General features: G+C 47.2%; 1 protein-coding gene across 3 annotated transcripts in view; it reads left to right on the forward strand.

The window, feature by feature from the left end:
* Positions 1 to 18,815, forward strand: part of GASK1A (golgi associated kinase 1A) — a 68,336-nt gene that overhangs the window by 32,828 nt on the left and 16,693 nt on the right. For 2 of the 3 annotated variants that reach the window (XM_047876011.1, XM_047876013.1), the window contains exon 2: positions 4,581 to 5,852. In XM_047876011.1, coding sequence (XP_047731967.1) covers positions 4,581 to 5,852 — 1,272 coding nt within the window. Of the gene's footprint in view, positions 1 to 4,579; positions 5,853 to 18,815 lie in introns of all 3 variants that reach the window. The other variant, XM_047876012.1, reaches the window with a different exon arrangement.

Genomic DNA, 18,815 nt, shown 5'->3' on the forward strand with positions numbered 1-18,815 from the left:
TTGGAAAAAGTTGGTTGTTCTGTGGCCTGCCCTAGTCACTGCATTCTGTTAGGGCATGTTCCTTTCTTCTTAAAAATGTGCCACCAAGGCCTGTTACTATGAACGTGGCTGCATAAACTGCATACTTGCCACTGTCTCCTGGAAACCATCTGAAAGCAACAAAGAGAATGGAAGACGAAATGAAAATTCCTTTTAAGGCTAACTCAGGAGACACCAGAATCCTTGGGAGCTGTGTAAAAAAGCGGTCAATTTCATGCAGAGCAGTGTTGGGAGATGTGAGAGAGGGGAGGAGAGAGCCCAGGGGTGGCAGATCCCAGAAAGCACCGATACAAATATAGCTGCGAAGCAAGGTCTCTATCTCGTCTTGTCTGCAAAAGAGGCTGTGAAGATGAGGGTGACTGTGGTTGCCCAGCAGTTCCACCTGGACCATTAAGATGAGAGAGGCAGAGGAGAGGCAGAGCATGAAGAACCATGCTCACAAGGCTGATTTGCAGGAAGCAGCCTGGCCGTGATTTCAGATTCACCTCAGGCCCGTCTATAGGAACCTCTTTCGATGGACTCATTCAACTTCTAAGAAGAGTTTGGCATCCATACGGAGACACTGTAAGGAAAAAAGGAAACAATGAACTGCAAAGTTTATGAACAGATGAAGGTCAGTCACTCTGAAACAGGTGAAAATTTCGAGCAATCGCTTCACTATGAATTTGTAAAGCTCAATGAAAAAAAAATCCTCTCTGAAGGAACACTACAAAAGAGAAATGCAAGAACTCAAGAAAAAAATGGTAAGGTAGCAGGAAGAGGTGAAATATGATCTGGGAAGAAATGGGGAAAACTAGAAATTAACTGGAATTAGTAGAAATTAGAAAGTACTCAAGGAAGGGACGCCTGGGTGGCTCAGTCGGTTGGGCGTCTGACTTCGGCTCAGGTCATGGTCTCGTGGTTCGTGAGTTCCAGCCCCACATCAAGCTCTGTGCCGACAGCTCGGAGCCTGAAGCCTGCTTCGGATTCTCTGTCTCCCTCTCTCTCTGCTCCTCCCCTGCTCATGCTCTGTCTCTCACTCTCTCTCCTTCAAAAATAAATAAAAACATTAAAAAAAAAGAGAAAGTACTCAAGGAGAAAACATAATAAGCCAGACAGAATACAGACATGAGAAACATGAACAAACTGAAATGAAAATAGTTAGAAAGGATTAGAGAGAAAAGATGGAAGGATCCACAAGACAGACAACAGAGATCCAACATATATGTAATTAAAGAGCCTGATGAAAAAATAAAAATAAAATAGTGGAATGGAAATCATACTTCAAACTTAGTCTAAGAAAACTTTGGCGAAAAAAACTATTTAAATCTACCTTTTCTAACAAAGTGTATCACACCAAGAAAAACGGACCCAGGAAAGTCAACACCAAGATATATATTCTAGTAACATCACTGGACCTCAAAGAAAACAAAAGATCACCTCACACCTGTCAGAATGGCTCTTGTCAAAAAGACAAGAGATAACAAATGCTGGGAGGATGTGGAGAAGAGGGAACCCTTCTGCACTGGTGATGGGATTGTAAATTGGTGCAACCACTTGGAGAACAGAATGGAGGCTCCTCAAAAAGCCAAAAAAATGGAACTATCAGACAATCCAGGCATCTCACTTGTGTGTATATATCTGAAGGAAATGAAATCAGTGTCTTGAAGAGATATCTCCACTTCTATGCTCATTGCAGCATTATTCAGAATAATCAAGATAAGGAAACAACCTAAGTGTCCACTGACAGATGAACGGATAAAGAAAAAAATATATATGTATAATATATATTATGTTTATATATTTTATATATTATATATTACATATATATATATATATATACACACACACACCACACACACATACACACACACAACATAATATTATTCAGCCATAAAAAAAGAAGGAAATCCTGCCATTTGTGACAACATGGGTGGACCATGAGCATTATGCTAAGTGAAATAGACCAGACAGAGAAAGACAAATACTATATGGTATTTGTATGTGGAACCTAAAAATAAAATGTCAAACTCATAGAAATAGAGTGGAATGATGGTTGCCAAGGCTGGGAGAGGGAGGAAATGGGGAGATGTTAGTCAAAGAATATAGAGACTTTCAGTTATAAGGTGACTGAGTTCTGAGGACCTAATGTACAGCAGGTGACTGTAGTTAAGAATACCATATTGTACACTTCAGATTTGCAGAGAGTAGATCTTAAGCATTCTCAACACACGCACACAAAGGTAACTATGTGAGGTGACAGGTGTGCTAAATAACTTGGCTGTGGTGATCATTTCATAATGTATATGTATATCAAAGTATACACTTTAAATATATACAGTTTTATTTGTTAATTATACTTCAATAAAGCTGGAAAAAATGTAGAGGAAAAGAAAATTCTTATGGCAACTAGGTGGGGTAAAACATCCATCTATTCAGTGGAGCAGGACCCACAAGCCATTCAGAGAAACTGTGACAAAATATTTTATTTCTAGTCAAGATTTCCTTCAGGTATGAATGCTATAGAAAAACGATTTTGAACATGAAGGAACTCAGAGAATTTTGTTCACATGTGCACTGCTTAAGAAAATTGTGGAGTTTTGGCTTCAGCTAACCAAGAAATAATGAAAAACTAGGGCAAAGGGGAAGGGAGAATGCAAAGAATGTATTTCACTGAAGAGCTAAGACCTGAACACATATGAGTATTGGACTAGTGGGATAGAAGGTACAAGTTTTATATTCTAACAATTTAAAAATAATACAAATATACAAATTTGGAAGGGGGAATCCAAGAAAAGGTGGCAGAAAGAAAAAACTTGCTGTTCATTAATAACAGCTGAGAACCAAGGGATATCATTTAAAGCTGCCAGATGTAGTAGAAATGTAAGCATATTTAATTGTACAAAGACAAACATTAAAATAGATAATGCAAGTGATTAATATTGAATAACAACAGAGTGGTAGGGGACAGAGGAGAGGGCAGGTACTAATTTTATGGTTGTTCATACTAGGGATTCAGAGCTACTGTTCAAAGAGGTAGACGATTAAGGGCAAACGATCATCAAGGTGTATACCACAAAACAAAAGTAACTGAAAACCTACTGAAAGAATTCCAAATTAGAAGTACGAAAATATGCCATAAAAATTTATGACAAAACAAAGACTAAACATGTACAGCATATCAAGTAACATAAATGGACCAAACCTACCTAGTGAAAGAACACAGAGCTATTTTGGTGGAAGTGTGTGTGTATATGTGTACATGTGTGTATATATGTCTATGTATATATGTGTACATATGTGGGGGTGGGGAGATACAGAGCACACAAAGTCCTCTCCTCAACCTTTAGCCTATGGTAGACCATGAAGAGGAGAGAGATTCCAGATGGACTCCAGGTTTTGATAGCCCACATTTATGAGGAAGATCTTCTCTAGGCTTTGTCTCCCTGCCCTGTGTCCCTTGACTGGAGTGGGGAGAGATCAGAAACCTGCTTTCATCTGATTTCCCCACTGTGATTAAGCCTACTCATCCCCACCCTGTCGTGCCTCAAGCAGGGTGTTCAGCCTTGGGGCTGCATGGTCCTGGGACATAGACCTACCTGCTGGCTCACAGCAGTATAGGTACCTTGGAGTCTGGAGAAGAGGGGTGGGGCCTGAGAACTTCCCTTTCTGACAAGTTCCCAGGGATACTGATGCTACTGGTCCAGGAACAATGTGTTTAAAAATCACTGTCCCAGGGGTGCCTGGGTGACTCAGTCGGTTAAGCATCCAACTCTAGATTTCAGTTCAGGTCATGATCTCACATCTCGAGTTTGAGCCCCACATCAGGCTTCATGCTGACAGTCCAGAGCCTGCTTCGGATTCTCTCTCCCTCTCTCTCTCTTCTTCCCCTGCCCCCACCATGAAAATAAGTAGATAAACTGAAAAAAAAATCGCTGCCCAGAGTGTGTCCCTGCCCGCACATGTGGAGCAGGTGCTACCACGTCGGTGTGCAAAGAAAGGCCAGGGCATCCAACTTCCTTTTGAGCAGGTGGTGCAGGCAGAAGTGCCTTGGCAAGGACTTAGTCACATGGTTACACCTGGCTGCAGGAGAGGCTGGGCAATGGCGCCTGTAGTGGGGCAGTCTGCGCCCTAAAAAGGGAAAAGGGAAAAGCTTGCTTGTGGGAGACGATTAGAGGTTTACGGAGTGGGCCCTAGGATTCACATGGAGATGAGGAGAGAGGGTCCAAACACTCAGTGGTGAGGGACAGATGTGAAAAAAAGATGCTTCCGGTGCTTGGTTCTTAGTGTCATAGCGGCCCTTTATTCAAGGGGGAGGAGCCCAAGGCAGCCTGCAGGCATCAGCAAAGGCCACCCGGGAAGGCAAGGCAAGAGCTCAGCTTTGAAGCAGGACTGCACTTGGCTGTGGTTGCCCATTCCTGCCTCGAAGGCAGCTAGGTGTACTCCGCCATCTTTGCCCTCTTTGTGCCCCCAAGATGTTCATTCACTGTCCCTGTTGTTTTGTGGGTTGGGCCGGATGTTTTCCCAGGTCTCAGACTCTCTTTTTCTATCCTGTCCCCCAGGCGTCTTGGCTCTGGAGAAAGCTGCGTGGCAAAAGGCGGCTGGTGATGGCATTCTGCCTCCTGATGACTCTGTCTGCGGTGGCTGTCACTCGCTTCCCCCCACAGCATCCTGCTACTGGCCCAGACCCTGGTCCCATGGAGCCCCAGGAGGTAATGGGTGCCCTTGGCCCCCACAGCCGGCAGGCTCTGAGCTCCAGCTGGAGGCAGCGGGCAAGAGACCTAGGGCTCTGGAGAGGCTGGGCCTTGCCTAGCCCCATGTGTGCTGGGGAGCAAGGCCACAGAGGGCCAGTGGACAGAAGCAGGAAGGCCCTGGGAGGGGACAGCAGGCATCCAGGGAGGGTCAGGAGGGACATTACTTTGGCATCTCTAGGAGATTTGAGACTCAGTACCCGGCGTCTTGTGCTCCTGGGGGAGGATGAAGTTAGGAGTCCAGGAGCCAAAGACTTGGGTCCCCCCTGGCATGATGGTCTCATCAGAGAGGCACAGAATGAAATTGGCACCCTGGTTGGCCCCCTCACAGGACATGGCATGACAGCTTTACAGGCTTGGAAAGCTACCGCTGGACCGACCCTCCGGTCCCACCCAGCAGAAGGCAGGAATCTTCCAGGATTGACTGGTGGGCGACAAACGGGGCATCCCACACCATCTGCAGGGGCTCGTCGGTGGCCTGGCTCTGTTGGGGAGCTGCAAGGATCTGTCTGGTGTGAGGCTGAGACCCCTGGTCTGTTGCCCGGCTTGAGGACCAGTGGGCAGGCTCCCCCATGGCTCACAGAGCATGATGTGCAAATGCTCTGGCTGTTGGCCCAGGGGGAGGTGGTGGGCAAAGCCAGGGTGCCTGGCCATGGGCAGGTGCTGCAGGTTGGCTTCTCCAATGCGGGTGCCTCTCGGGACATGTCTTCTGGGCTCAGCCATCTCTGCTCCCAGGGACTCTGCGGCCTGATCAAGAGGCCTGGGGACCTGCTGGAGGTCCTGGCCTTCCACGTGGACCGGGTGCTGGGGCTGCACCGGAGCCTACCTGCTGTGGCACGGAACTTCCGGAGCTCCCTGCTGCCCTACCGATACACAGATGGCAGCACAAGACCCGTCATCTGGTGGGCGCCCGATGTGCAGCACCTGGGTGACCCAGACGATGACCAGAACTCTCTGTCCTTGGGCTGGCTCCAGTACCAGGCCTTGTTGGCACGTGGCTGCAGCTGGCCAAGCCAGGCCCCCTGCCTGGGCCTCCACCACGCCGAGTGGGCACGCCTGGCACTCTTCGACTTCCTGCTGCAGGTAGGTGGGGCTGGGCATGGTGAGGCTGGAGAGCAGCAGAAGCAGGGGATTGGGGATGAATTGAGACACTGGAGTTGCCCACTTGAGGATGGTTGGTGACTCCCCCTCCAATCTTTGTGTTTTGACCACCATGCACCTGTTTTCGTTATTTTTCTGCTTTTGCATTTATTCATCCAGTGGTATGCTGGAACCAGCTCATGTGGGCTTACAAGAGCTGACTGCTAAAATTTTCAGGAATTTTGTGACCTGGTTGAGAAACACAGGCATTATTAAACATTAAATTCCATCAACTAACAATATGATAAGTTATTGTTGAAAAAAAGGTAATAAATGCTCAGAACCCATTAATTCCTAATGATTTCACTGTATTTTACTACAACCTATGCTTTTTAGGTTATTTGCATTTATATAGTAAATATTGTATGATGGTGAGCTACTGCACATCTCCTGTCGACTCCACATTCGGTCATGTTGGTAGCTTGAAATTGGCCAGGGTGGGAGTATTTATACCATGGGAGTCAGCAAATCCTACAAATATGGACTCCCCACTACTTTCAAGAGCTGGTTGTTAAACATTTATCTGCACATCACTGTTGATAACGTTATATCCTTGAATCAACTAGGATTGAAGGTGGTTGCCTAGTTTAAAAAAGAAAGGAAATAATGGGGAGAGGGAGAGACATAGAAGGATAAAGGGATGATACTTGGGCACTGAAAAATGAGAAAGGACTCCAGCCACAAGGTCAACTGAGGTCCTTCCTCTGCCAGAAGTTAACCCTGGAGTTTCTGGGGATCCTAGGGAAGGATTGGGCAGTCAGGACACAGGAGTTAGCTGGGGGACTGCAGGCATTGGCTATTTACTAACTGTAAACAGCATGGCTATTCTGGGGCCTGTGCACTGGATGTCAGCTGAGACATACGTGTGGAAATGTGTCCAGAAGGATATAAAGGCAAAAAGGAAAGACAAAAAGCTCAAAATGGGTGAATATGTGTACTAGATGCAGACTGAGCCAGCCCCCGTTTCTGTAGCGATGCCTATTGAGGAAAGACACCAACATGAGCCCTAGATTCACCTACTGGGGTGAGTGGATGAGCCACAGGACAGGATTCAGGCAGCCAGGGGATGTCATGCTGTATTTGGTCCACACAGGGTTGGTCCACAATATGTTTTCAGAAAATTCTTAGACAACATGTAATACTTTGGAGATTTCCCCATAAAAATCCAGCTTCCTTTGAAACATTGGATGGTTTAGTAACATTGGGCCTCCCTTCCCATATGGCAGTAATCAGCCTGAGCTGAGTAGTCATGCCATGCTCTCCTTTTGGCCATAGGCCCTACCTCCTTATTTTCTGACATCCACCTCCTGCCCCTTCCCCAGAACCATGAATGCTACCTGTCAGTCAGTGGATATTTGTTTCCAGTCAGTGAGCTAACTGATCTCCTGAGGTACTTCAGGCTCCTCCAGTCTGTGTCTCTAAGCTTTGTGGAAAGAGGAGTGTGGAGCTCAGTGATCAGTATGGGCTGATAGATAGACCTGGGCTTGAACCCCTCACTCCCAGACCCCTTCCTGCTGTATGACACTGAGCAGATTACTTTGCCTCTTAGACATTCACTTTTCTTACATCTAAAATGGGACTGGAGGTCCTGACCTCACTCCCTTGGACCTGATCATTATAATGTGTGGTAGCTTCTAATTGCCAGCACCTGCATCTGTGGGCTTGCTCTGGGTGACATGTGACAGGCTGGGTGCTGGGGAACTAACGCTGTCCAGATAGTGTGGTCAACCATCCAGGTTGGGAAGGAGGGATTTCTCAGACATAGGACTTATAGCCTGGGGCAAACAGGGAAGACTGGTCATGCTACTTTTAGGAGCAGCCTCCAGGGACTGATGGGAGCCAGTGTATAAAGAAAGCCCTGGCTCCCTGGCTGGGATGGCTCTTCAGTGTGTTATAAGTGTCTCCGAGTTCCCTGCAGTGGTCATTGTTCACCCTCTCTGTCTTACTTCTCTGCTCCCTGCTTATGTTTCTGGATTAGCTCACACACACAAAAAAAACGGCTGTCACTTGAATCCTTGTCTTGAGGTCTGTCTCTGGGAGAGCCTGGCCCATGTCAGACAATAACACTGACCTTGTGTGGTTTCTGCATGCAAGATGGTTCATGTAATACAGTGCCCGGAGGGTGGCACATGCACAATTATAAGCAGGCACTGTCCCCAACACTTTATAGGAATTAACTCATCCAATCCTCATAGCAGCCTTACAAGTGATATACATTTATTCCTATTTAAAGTTGAGAAATTAAGGTCCGAGAGATTAAATTACTTGCCCGAGGTCATGGCTGCTGAAGTTGACACAAAGCCTAATGGTTGCCTAATGGTTGCCTAATGGTCTGCCTCCAGAGCTCACCTTCTTAATCACAGAGTCACTATTCAGCTGGCCATGAATGAGGCAGGAAGAGGGGACCCTTGCAGGGATGCCTTGGAGCCGTGAGACTGGAGGCGCCTCCTCGCAGAGCCCCAGCCGAAGTGCACGCAGCAGTCTTCTGCTCCACACAGAGCTCCTCTGTCCATCTCCTGGAGTTGCGGTGTGGGACCCTTCCTCAGCTGCCAGGTCCTGTTGTAGGGACGGAAGTCTTGGCAGCCAAGGCACACGCTGGTTGGGTGTGTGGTCTGACGCTACCTGGCTGGCCTTGTGCCACCTCTTCCTTGGTTTGCTGAACACCAGTCAAGTCAAACACCCCTGTCTGGCTGACGCTGCCTTCCTAGAAGCCACTGACAAGTCAGAGGGAGGCGAGGTTTCAGGATGTGGGTTTCCCAGCACGGGAACCTGAGGTGCCTCCTGACTGGGGACCGAGCACAAACTCCATGTACAGTCCACTCTGTGGTATGTTTGCTTGTTTGTTTTGTTTTATCTAATATAAACCCTTGCTTTTTTGTGTCTGTGTATCACAACATACCATCTACCCAGACACAAAATACACAAGCACTGCACACATACACATTCTTTATACTCCCCACAAATCATACACTGTGTGTTGCAAATCCCATCTAAAACCTTGCATTAGTTAGTGATTGCTGAAATAATGCTAACAAACTTCTCTAAAATCAATGGCTTAAAACACCAGCTCTTTAATTCTTTCTCCAGGGTCTGTGGGTCAGTTGGGCTCAACTGAGCTTAGCTGTAAGCTGTGGGGGGTGGGTTCACGTCTGCCCTTGGTGTCTCATTCTAGAGCGCCGGCTGAAGGGGCACCAGTTCCCCGGGGCAAACCCTTCTCCTGGGAAATGGAAGAAACCCTAGAGTTCAACCAAATTGCAAAAGCACATTTAAGGCCTCCACTAACGTCACTTCCTCTAGTATTCCGTTGGTCAAAGCAAGTCAATGTCAGGGAAGGGAAGTACAATCTGCCCAGACTGGAAGGGAAAGAGGAGCAAATATTTGTTGGGCAAAACTGAAATCAGTTACACATACCCCAAACGCATACATTGTACACTTATAAATGAACCTTATGTCCCCACATATTCTATAGCCACCCACACATGCATACCATTCACATGAACCATACACCCACATATACTCCATATGACGCCCAAACACTGCTGTGGGCAAGTGGGGCTCAATCCTGTGGAGAACTTTGAGTGAGTGTGTAGAACGTGCACCAGAGTTGTGTCACTCAAGGGCCAAAGCTGGGCTATTTACCCCCTAGCTCCCAACTGTCAGAGGTTGAGACTGCTCCTAAGGGCATTGACCTCCTAGGGGCACTAGCAGCCTGGCTCATGTGCTGGCCAGACAAACAGGATCCTTCAGCCAGAAAGGGGCTAAGGCAGAGAGCCACGGCACTTTCTGTAGAAAGCCATCGATATGTACAGGAATAGTGAGTGCCAGGGGGTAGGGGTGGGATACTAACAGCATCTGCTACTCCTAATGAATAAATCAAGAACATGTTTTGGAGGCCAGTATGACCAGGAGGATCCTCTCAGTTTATAATCTGGTCTCTCTAGGAAAGATACAGTACTAATAGTGAGTAGGTACCCTCCACTGCACCCCAGGCTTGTCATAGGAAGAAGTAGGACTAAGAGAGAGCCCACCACTTCTGAATAGATCAGTGAGAAGCTGCTTCTACTCAGGTGGACAAAGTGGGTGGGAGAGTGTGTATGTGTGTTTGGTGGGTGGGGCTCACAAAACTCTGCTTAATGTCAGGGGCCACCTGCAGCCAGAGTTGCATTCAGTCTGGTAAAAGGTAGAAAGTCCTTCTCCTCCTGGGACAGTGATGATGGAACAGCCAAGCATGGTCAGGAAAAGCTAATGACCATCACATTCACTGTAAGTCAAATTCAACCTGAGAGGAGTTGTGCCTGGGACCTAAAAGAGCCTTCTACTCAGTGGCCAGAGTCAGGGTAGGAAGTGCTGGGTTGTTGGGCACACTTCTTTTTTTTTCTTTTTTAAAGGGCCTCTGTCTCACACTGTGCTTCCTCTGAGAAGGCGTGTGATTGGCTAGATGGTGGGCGAGTTGTGGAAAACTCAGACAGACTGAGAGTTGGTAATGTTGGCTCATAAAAGTCTTTCTGCAACTTCTGCTTATGAAGGGTCTTCACGTCCCAAGAGTTGATATCCGAGAAAACCTCGCCTGCCACCCATCCTGGCCCAGGCCATCATCTTTTCTTACATGGACTAACACAACAGCTCCCTGATTTGTCTCCCTCCCTTCACTTATGTCCCCTCCAATCCAGTCTCCTTACAGAAGACTTCCCCCAGGCAGACCCTGAGTCTAGGATTCCAGTGCAGTAGTTTATCTGGGAGACGATCTCAAGAAACACCCATAGGGAGATGGGAAGTGACATGGGAGGACAGACAATCAATAAAGGACATGATATAAAGTAGGTCACCACTGTGAGTGACTAGGGAGGGCTTAGTTCCACAGAAAATTTCTGAGAAATGGTATGAAATACATGTTCAGAATTAGCCCACCAAGAGGTGAGGGACTCAAGGCATTTATAGCCAAATATCCCATCAATCTTTGGTTGAAGGCTGCTTCTGGAGATACGGATTCCCTAGAATCTGGAAAAAGCCCCCAGACAAGGCTATACAGCAGCTGGAATTTGGAAGGTGAACTCTGAAGTTCATAAAGAACCGTTCAGACACAGAAAGCGTGCTTCTTTTACAATCATAAATCAGATTATGTCACACTTCCCCATTAAAATAAGGTAAGGCCTCTCAATGCCCTTGGTATCGGGTTCTTCAAGGGCCCATGTTCTTGAAGGACCCTAGGATCTGTCCCCAGCTGCATCTCTTGGCACTGAGCCTTGGTCAGTTTCTAAACACACCCAGCTCCTTCTGGTGCAGGGCTTCTTGCTTGGACTTGCTTCTGACTCTCGCTCCCCAGGTTTCAACTCTCCTGACCACCCCTTATTATTATTATTCTCTTTCTCTTTCATGGCATCCTGTCGATTCCCTTTCTGATTCCCAGCACAGTTTGTAAATATTTTATTTATTTGTTCATGTATTTACCATATGTCTGTGTTTTGTTCACCACCACATCAGCATCTAGCACAGAGCCAAGGTCTTGGTTTGATCCTAGATAAGCACTATGAACGAATGAATGAATGAATTAGTGATGAGTGAACTCCCAAGATCTCTGTATGATTTCCAGTCTGGGTGTTGCTGTGTTTTTCTTCCTCAAGTACCACTTCTTCCTCTAGACGGAAAGGAAGCCCAAAGCTTTCTACATTTCTTATAGTGTCCAGAATAGAACCACAGAGGTAGAAAACAACATTTGCCATGATCTTGCCTCTGGCTGTTATTGAACTTGCACTCCCAGAACAGATGACAATGTGTAACGTTGCCTGATGCCCTCGACCACTGTTCCAGCACTTGGCATGTGTTCATGCATAACAACCCTTAGAGGCAGAAAATATTCTTAGCTTCATTCTACAGATGGGGAAACTGAGGTTTAGAAGAGCTAAGGAGCTTGCCCACAGTCACAACCTGTTTCATCCAGGGCTGTACCGAACTGGCTCTAAAAAAATATTTATTGAGTCTCTTCAATATTTATTGGTCCATTTCCTTACCAAGGAACCTGTTTTCACTTATTTGTGATCCTGTGTACATTCTTTATTTTGAGTCCAAATCTATGTCTTCAATTCATGTGTACCCTCTGGCTTAGTCTCCTGGGACATGAGGTATTCTGTCAGTTAGAGAGGATCCCAGAACTGTGATCACTGCCGACCGTTCAGGCTTCCAACCAGAGATGTGACATATCATAGTACCTACCATTTATGAAATGCCTACACCTGTGTGGCAATGTCTACTGCAAACCACACCCATGAGTTCATTTAAATCCTACAAAAGCCCCAACAGATGGGAGCTATGTTCCTCCCCATTTCACAGATGGCACAGCCAACTATGGAGGACTGAAACACCTGCCTGGATGAAGGTGTGTAAAGGGTGACATTGAGGATCCTTACATATATTTAAAAGCAGGACCTCCATCAGGGTGAGGTATGAGGGGCAGAATTCTACATTGGTCCCCAAGGCTCCCCACTCCACTGGCATTAACCCCTGCCCTTGAGTATGGGTGAGACCTGTGAATATGATGGAAGAGCACTCCAACGACCAGGTTGCCAATCATTTATCCTTGAGTTGATCAAAAGGAACATTATCCTGGGTGGATCTGACCTAATCAGGGGAGTCTTTCAAAGGAGATGAAGCATCTAGAGAATTTCCGAAAGTACACAGCCATGCTATGAACTGTCTGGTGGAAGGGGAGGCCTCTAGGAGGACCCTGAGATCCCTGGGACCTAGTGCTACGACCAGAAAGAATGGTTTCTGCCAACAACCTGAAGGAGCTTAGGAGATGGCCTTGAGCCACAATGTGACATGGCCCTTGGCCGACACCTGGAGTTCAGCCTGGTAAGAACCTGAGCAGAGAACCCGGCAAAAATGTGATGGACTCCTGACCCACAGAAACTGTGACATAATAATGGGTTCTTCGAAGCCACTAAGCCCCTGGTAATTTGTAATGCAGCAATGAAAAATGAATTTATGAGCCCAAGGCACATACATTTTGGGTGTAGGGCCGGTGCTGCGTGACCTGGACAGCGAGCGCCTCCCTCCATTTCTTCAGCCTCACCCTAGTCCTGTCTCTGTCCAGATTTTTTTAACTTGTTTTTTCTTTAATTGTCTGTTCATATTCTTTGCCCCATTTTCTTTTGGATTGTTGGTCTTTTTCTTAATGATTTCAAGAGCTTTTTCTTGAGGAAGGCAATTAGCCTTTTGTTTTCGTTATATTGTAACATTTCTCTCAGGTTCAGTTGTCATAAGCTTTATTTAGAGTCTGCTGTGCAGAAATTTTTAAAAATGTATGTTGTTAAAATTATCAAGCTTTTCTTTTGTGATTTCTAGGTCAGTATATGCTTTAAAAGGCCACCCTCCCTTCAGGGTTATTTTTAACTTCAGTCTTCCATGTGTTTTCATCTCTCTTTGATCCATCTGGAAGTTATTTTGGAGTAAGAGATAAGATGCAAAACAACGATTTTTTTTTTCAGATAGCAACCCAAATGTCTCAGCCCATTTGTCGAATAATCAACCTTCCCCCCGCCATCTGAAATGTTGCCTTTACCATGTAGCCAATTTCCATATGTATGTAGGTCTATTTCTGGACTCTGTTCTGTTCTACTAAAGGTTCTGTCCATTTATATGCCAAAATCACAGTTCTAATTGCTGGGCTCTATATTTTGTGTGGATAACCAGTAGGGATTGCTCTTCCTCATTTCTCTTTCTTAGAATTCTCCTGATATCCTTGCAGGGTATCTACTGTCATATGAAATTTAGAGTCCGCTTGTTACTCCTCCTTCCCAAGTCCTTTTGGGATTTTATTGGGATCAAATTATATTTGTGTGGACTAATGTAGAGGGAAATTACATCTATATTAAAATATAGAGTCATTCTAGCCAAGAATTGGATACTGTTGGTTCGCAACCCACTTTGGACCTTCCCGGGAGTAATCTGAAACTAGCCCCTCTATGTGGAAGGCACTGAGAGACCAAAGAAAGAGGCAGGCCACTCCAGGTTGGTAGGTGGCAGGTTTAATAAACAAAGAGACCTTACAGACAAGGCTTGTCTTGGGCAACAATAAGACAGTGGATCCCGGTGTCCACCTGCTGAATCTTAGAAGTTCATAAAGAGGCCTTACCTGGGTTCCGTCATGTACACTGTGCAGGTGTTCTCATCACCATGTCACCATCTCAAGGCAATGTCCCTGGAGCAGCCTCTGGGAGCAGGAGAGGCAAGTGGAACCCACATTCCAAAGACAGGGGAGGGGACGAGGAGCCTGTGCGTGCCCAGGTCCAGCTCTTGAGTCAACAGGCAGACATTCAATGACGTTCCCCAGCAGATATGTCTCTCCATTTATTCATGTTCCTCAGAAGCATCTGCATGTTTCCTTTACTTTCATGTGGGGTTATTCCTGGGCATTTCATCTTCTTGTGGCCATTTGAAAATAGGATCTTTTTTTCCATCATGCGTTCTGGCCGGGAGCCCCAGGTCTGCATGAAGGCTATTATTTCTGTGTATCAGTTTGGTTAGTGGCCACACGCTAACTTTGTATTGCTTCTAATTGTTGCTCAGTTTATCCTCTGGCTTTTCCAAGTATACCCCCATTTCATCTGTAATGAATGCACTTTGTCTTCTCATTGCCTCTTACCTCATTACATTTGCTGGTGCTTCCAGGGCAATGGTGAATATTCATGGAATGATGGACATGAGTTGTTGCTACAGATCTGGGACCCTTTCTAGGGTTTCACTATTAAACATAATCCTAGTTTTCCACTAAAGATATGATGAGGAACTATTCATTATTCTTGCTTTATTAAGAATTTCTAGGGGTGCCTGGGTGGCTCAGTTGGTTGAGCGTCCGACATCGGCTCAGGTCATGATCTCTCAGTTCATGGGTTTGAGTCCCATGTCAGGCTCTGTGCTGACATCTGGGAGCCTGGAGCCTGCTTCGGTTTCTCTCTCCCTCTCTCTGCCCCTTCCCTGCTCATGCTCTGTCTCTGTCTCTCAAAGATAATTAACGTTAAAAAAATTAAAAAAAAAAAAAAGAATATCTAGGGGTGCCTGGGTGGCTCAGTCAGTTGAGCGTCCGATTTCAGCTCAGGTCGTGATGTCGCAGTTCGTGGGTTCCAGCCCTGCGTCGGGCTCTGTGCTGACAACTCGGAGCCTGGAGACTGCTTCGAATTCTGTGTCTCCCTCTCTTTCTGCCCCTCCCCCGATCATGCTCTGTCTCTCTCTCTCAAAAGTAAATAAACATTTTAAAAAATGAATTTTTATTGTCAGGAAAGGATGCAAAATTTTATGAAATGCCTCTGAAGTATCCGTGAAAGAGATCACTATTTCCCTTCTGACGTATTATGTGAGGGCTTCTGTGTAAGGTGTTCTGACAGTGACTCCTCCTAGCTTTCTCAGTTGGAAACGTTATTTGCTGTAAGTGGATTTATCTTTTGATGGCTGTGGTTTTTTGCATTGATGTCTTTTTAGATAAGATCTAGTTCTCCTCAGTGCATCTCCTCAAAGCCCATCAGCCAGTCTATTAACCTGCATCTTAAGCTGGTGCCGCAACTTCTGGCCTCGGGCTTGGGGCAGATGTGGCGTCCAGATGTTCCTCCCCAGAGCCTCCAGGAAGATTGCTCTTTGTCAGGACACGTGGAGAGCACTGCAAGGTGAGTCCTTAGAGAAAAGTGGGAGCAGTGCCCATTAACCCACTCCTCTCCCACTCCGACCTCCCCAAAGAAACCTCAAGAATTCTCTAACCAGCCAGCCGGGCAGGGTGGGACCAGACCACTGGCCTCCGCGGAGAGAGATGCTGCCATCCTGTGGCAGTCGGAGCCCCAGGCAGCGAGCCTGCCCAGACAAGAGCCACTCTTTCCACCCGGAAGGACCCAGGCCTGTGACTACTCCCAGCTTGGGAGAAGGTCCATGAACAGGGGGCGTGGGCCATCAGGACAGCAGGTGGCTCTTCTGGAATCCATTAGACCCAGATCAGGCACTGGCTGAGGAAACTGTCTTGGCTCAGGAGCTTGATAGGTCATTACAGGACTCTGGCCACTCTTCATACCCTATGCTGGCTCCCCCCCCAGACCTGCCCTCTCCCACAGCTGGACCTGGTGTCCCTCCTTGGCAGACTGCATGTCTTGTCCCACCCGGATGTCCTGTTCAGGGGCCACAGAGCCAGGCCTCCCCCTGAAAACCTCTGGTGTTGGCATCTTGGGCGGGGAGGCAGGGTGTGATAGGCAGGCTTTAAGTCATCACAGTCCCATGCTGTCAGTCAGCCAGGCACTTCATTCACTCATTCTTTCACTCAAAAAAACCTCAACTAAATCTCTGGTTGTGCTAAGCAAGTGCTGGGTGCTGGGGATCGGACTGAATCATGTCTTCATCTTTGCCATCAAGGGACTTGGGATCTCTGGTGCCACACAGTCCCACTCACTGGTCAGAGCCAGACTGCTCGGGTTTGAGCCTAAGCACCACCACGTCCTTGCTAGGGGGTCTTAGGCATGTTACCCAGCCTCTGTGACTCAGTTTCCACATCTTTGAAATGGGGATGATAATGGTGTCTACCTCTTGGCTAGTGGGAGGGACTAAATGAGTTGTGACATGTCAAGCTCTGAGTGGCGCCTGCCACAAAGTAAGGGCTTTACAACTGCTCAAGTAAAAGTGAACAAAAGCTTCGATCCACGTCATGATTGTGTGGCACCGCTAGGCTGGTCAGAAAAACCCAACTGCAAAGGTTCGTCCTCGTTTCTTGGGAACTCCTCATTATTTCAAAAGAGGGAAAAAGAATCAAATCCTGAGGGAATGTGGGGAATAGAACTTAATCTTGGCCTTGTGTGGCTGCTAGCCTGCTGCTGTTTAAACTGAATTTCTCTTCAGTGGAAAAAAAGAACCAGACGGTGTGGCAAAATAATCAAACTGGCGACTGGGCCTGGCCAGGCCCTTGCTGTTAAACATTCTAATGAGTATAGAGTTTGAGAAGCCAGGAATATTGTATGGGCCAATATTCCTTCGTGGCTTCCTCTGGAAACATACACTGCCACACATCAAAATCTGCACAGAATGGCCTGGAGATGGGGTCGGAGAGGGTTTGCCAGGAGGAAGGGGGTTTGGTTGGCTGTGCCTCAGGCATATTATGAAATCCAGAGCACCTACTATGTTTCGGTCTTGCCAGCACTGCCCTGGCATTTACTCTCCCAGCCAGAGAAGCAAGCAGGTGGGTGTCTGTCTCACAGACATGTCCATACTCTGGAAACTAGGCCTGCCCATAAGACGAGAGTGGCTACCCTATTGTTAGCACTTTATTTCAAACTCTGGGTCTCTGGCCTGTGCCACTGGGTGAGGCTGGGGCTTCCTGGTGTGTGTGTGGGTAGGGGAACCCCTGAGATTCCTGGGGGTCTTTGGGCCTGCCGCTCCCAGGGCAGACACAACAGAAGGTTCTTCCACAACAACCACCCCCTGCTTTACATGTATCGTTACCCTACGTGAGCCTCAGGGCAGTCCCATGGGAGTATCCCCGCCCCATTTTGTTGATGAGAAAACTCAGGGGTTTCGAGGTTAAATAACTACCTCAGGTCAAATAGCTAGGGCATAGTGGAGGAGAGGGCATGATACAAGCTTCAAGTGAGTTTAAAACCAATTGGAAGGCTGAGAGGTCTCTGGTGGCTAGGTGTAGGGCTCCTTCCTCAGCCCTGTCCCGATCAACACTTTCACTCGCAGCTGGAGTGAGGACACTGCAGCTAAAGATTTCCACACAGAGCCCTGTCGTGATTCACCTCCCACCCAGTCCTGGGCTTGGGGATCAGTGCGTCACCATCTTCCATTGACCACTACTGGTCCAGGAGTGAGCGTGTTACCTGATTTGGTCCAGTCAGGCTGAAGGAAAGGTTGTTGGAGGAGAGGTTCATTTCCCCTCTGTCTCTCTGTCTCTGTTGCTCTCATTCGTCCTCTCCCCCACCCTCTCGTTCTCTCTGGACATGTACAAGGAAACACATACCCACAGTGGCCACCTGCAGGCTTCCAAAGACTATGCTGGGCTGTTAATATTGGCGGTGGTGAGTGGAGAGCAGAAAGAAACCCGAGTCCTAGGGGCGCCTGGGTGGCGCAGTCGGTTAAGCGTCCGACTTCAGCCAGGTCACGATCTCGCGGCCCGTGAGTTCGAGCCCCGCGTCGGGCTCTGGGCTGATGGCTCAGAGCCTGGAGCCTGTTTCCGATTCTGTGTCTCCCTCTCTCTGACCCTCCCCTGTTCATGCTCTGTCTCTCTCTGTCCCAAAAATAAATAAATGTTGAAAAAAAAAATTAAAAAAAAAAAGAAAGAAACCCGAGTCCTTACTATGTCAATAAGGAGCTGCTAAGTCTCCAGCCTGCCCTATCTTGGGACTTGCTGCCACAGATGATCCCAACTTTCCTTACGGTTGAAGGCGTTTTGAATCAGGTGTTTCTGTTACTTGTGGCTGCTGTTATCCAAAGCCCAGGCAGCCAAAGCAGTGATGGTCCATGTCAGGGGTCTTGTTAATGCGCTCACTTCACGAACAGGGTGGGGTTGTTTCCACCCTGGCCAAGCTGGACCAGGGCTTTGTGCGTTGGTCTCTAGGCTAAACTTGTCTTTTTCAGTAGTGCCTGTGGGTGTCTTTGGCCCGCTAGCCCTGGAAATCCTACCTAACCTGGCCTCACAGAATTGACCTCAACCTGTTGGGGGCGATGGTCTAGGTCTGACATGCAACTTCTCCATCTTGAACTATTGCAAAACAGACAATGTTTTGGGACAGAGGTTGGGACCGTTTAACACTCCCGTTTCTGGACATCTGGTTTTGTGAGGTTTACTGAACCATAGTTATTTTCTTGTTTGTGTCGAAAGCGATCAATTTTGTATTTCTTCAGAATATATGTGAGTTTTCCTACAAAGGGATATGGAAATAA

Source organism: Prionailurus viverrinus, chromosome C2, assembly GCF_022837055.1.
Source record: "Prionailurus viverrinus isolate Anna chromosome C2, UM_Priviv_1.0, whole genome shotgun sequence".
In the NCBI taxonomy this organism is placed as follows: domain Eukaryota; kingdom Metazoa; phylum Chordata; class Mammalia; order Carnivora; family Felidae; genus Prionailurus; species Prionailurus viverrinus.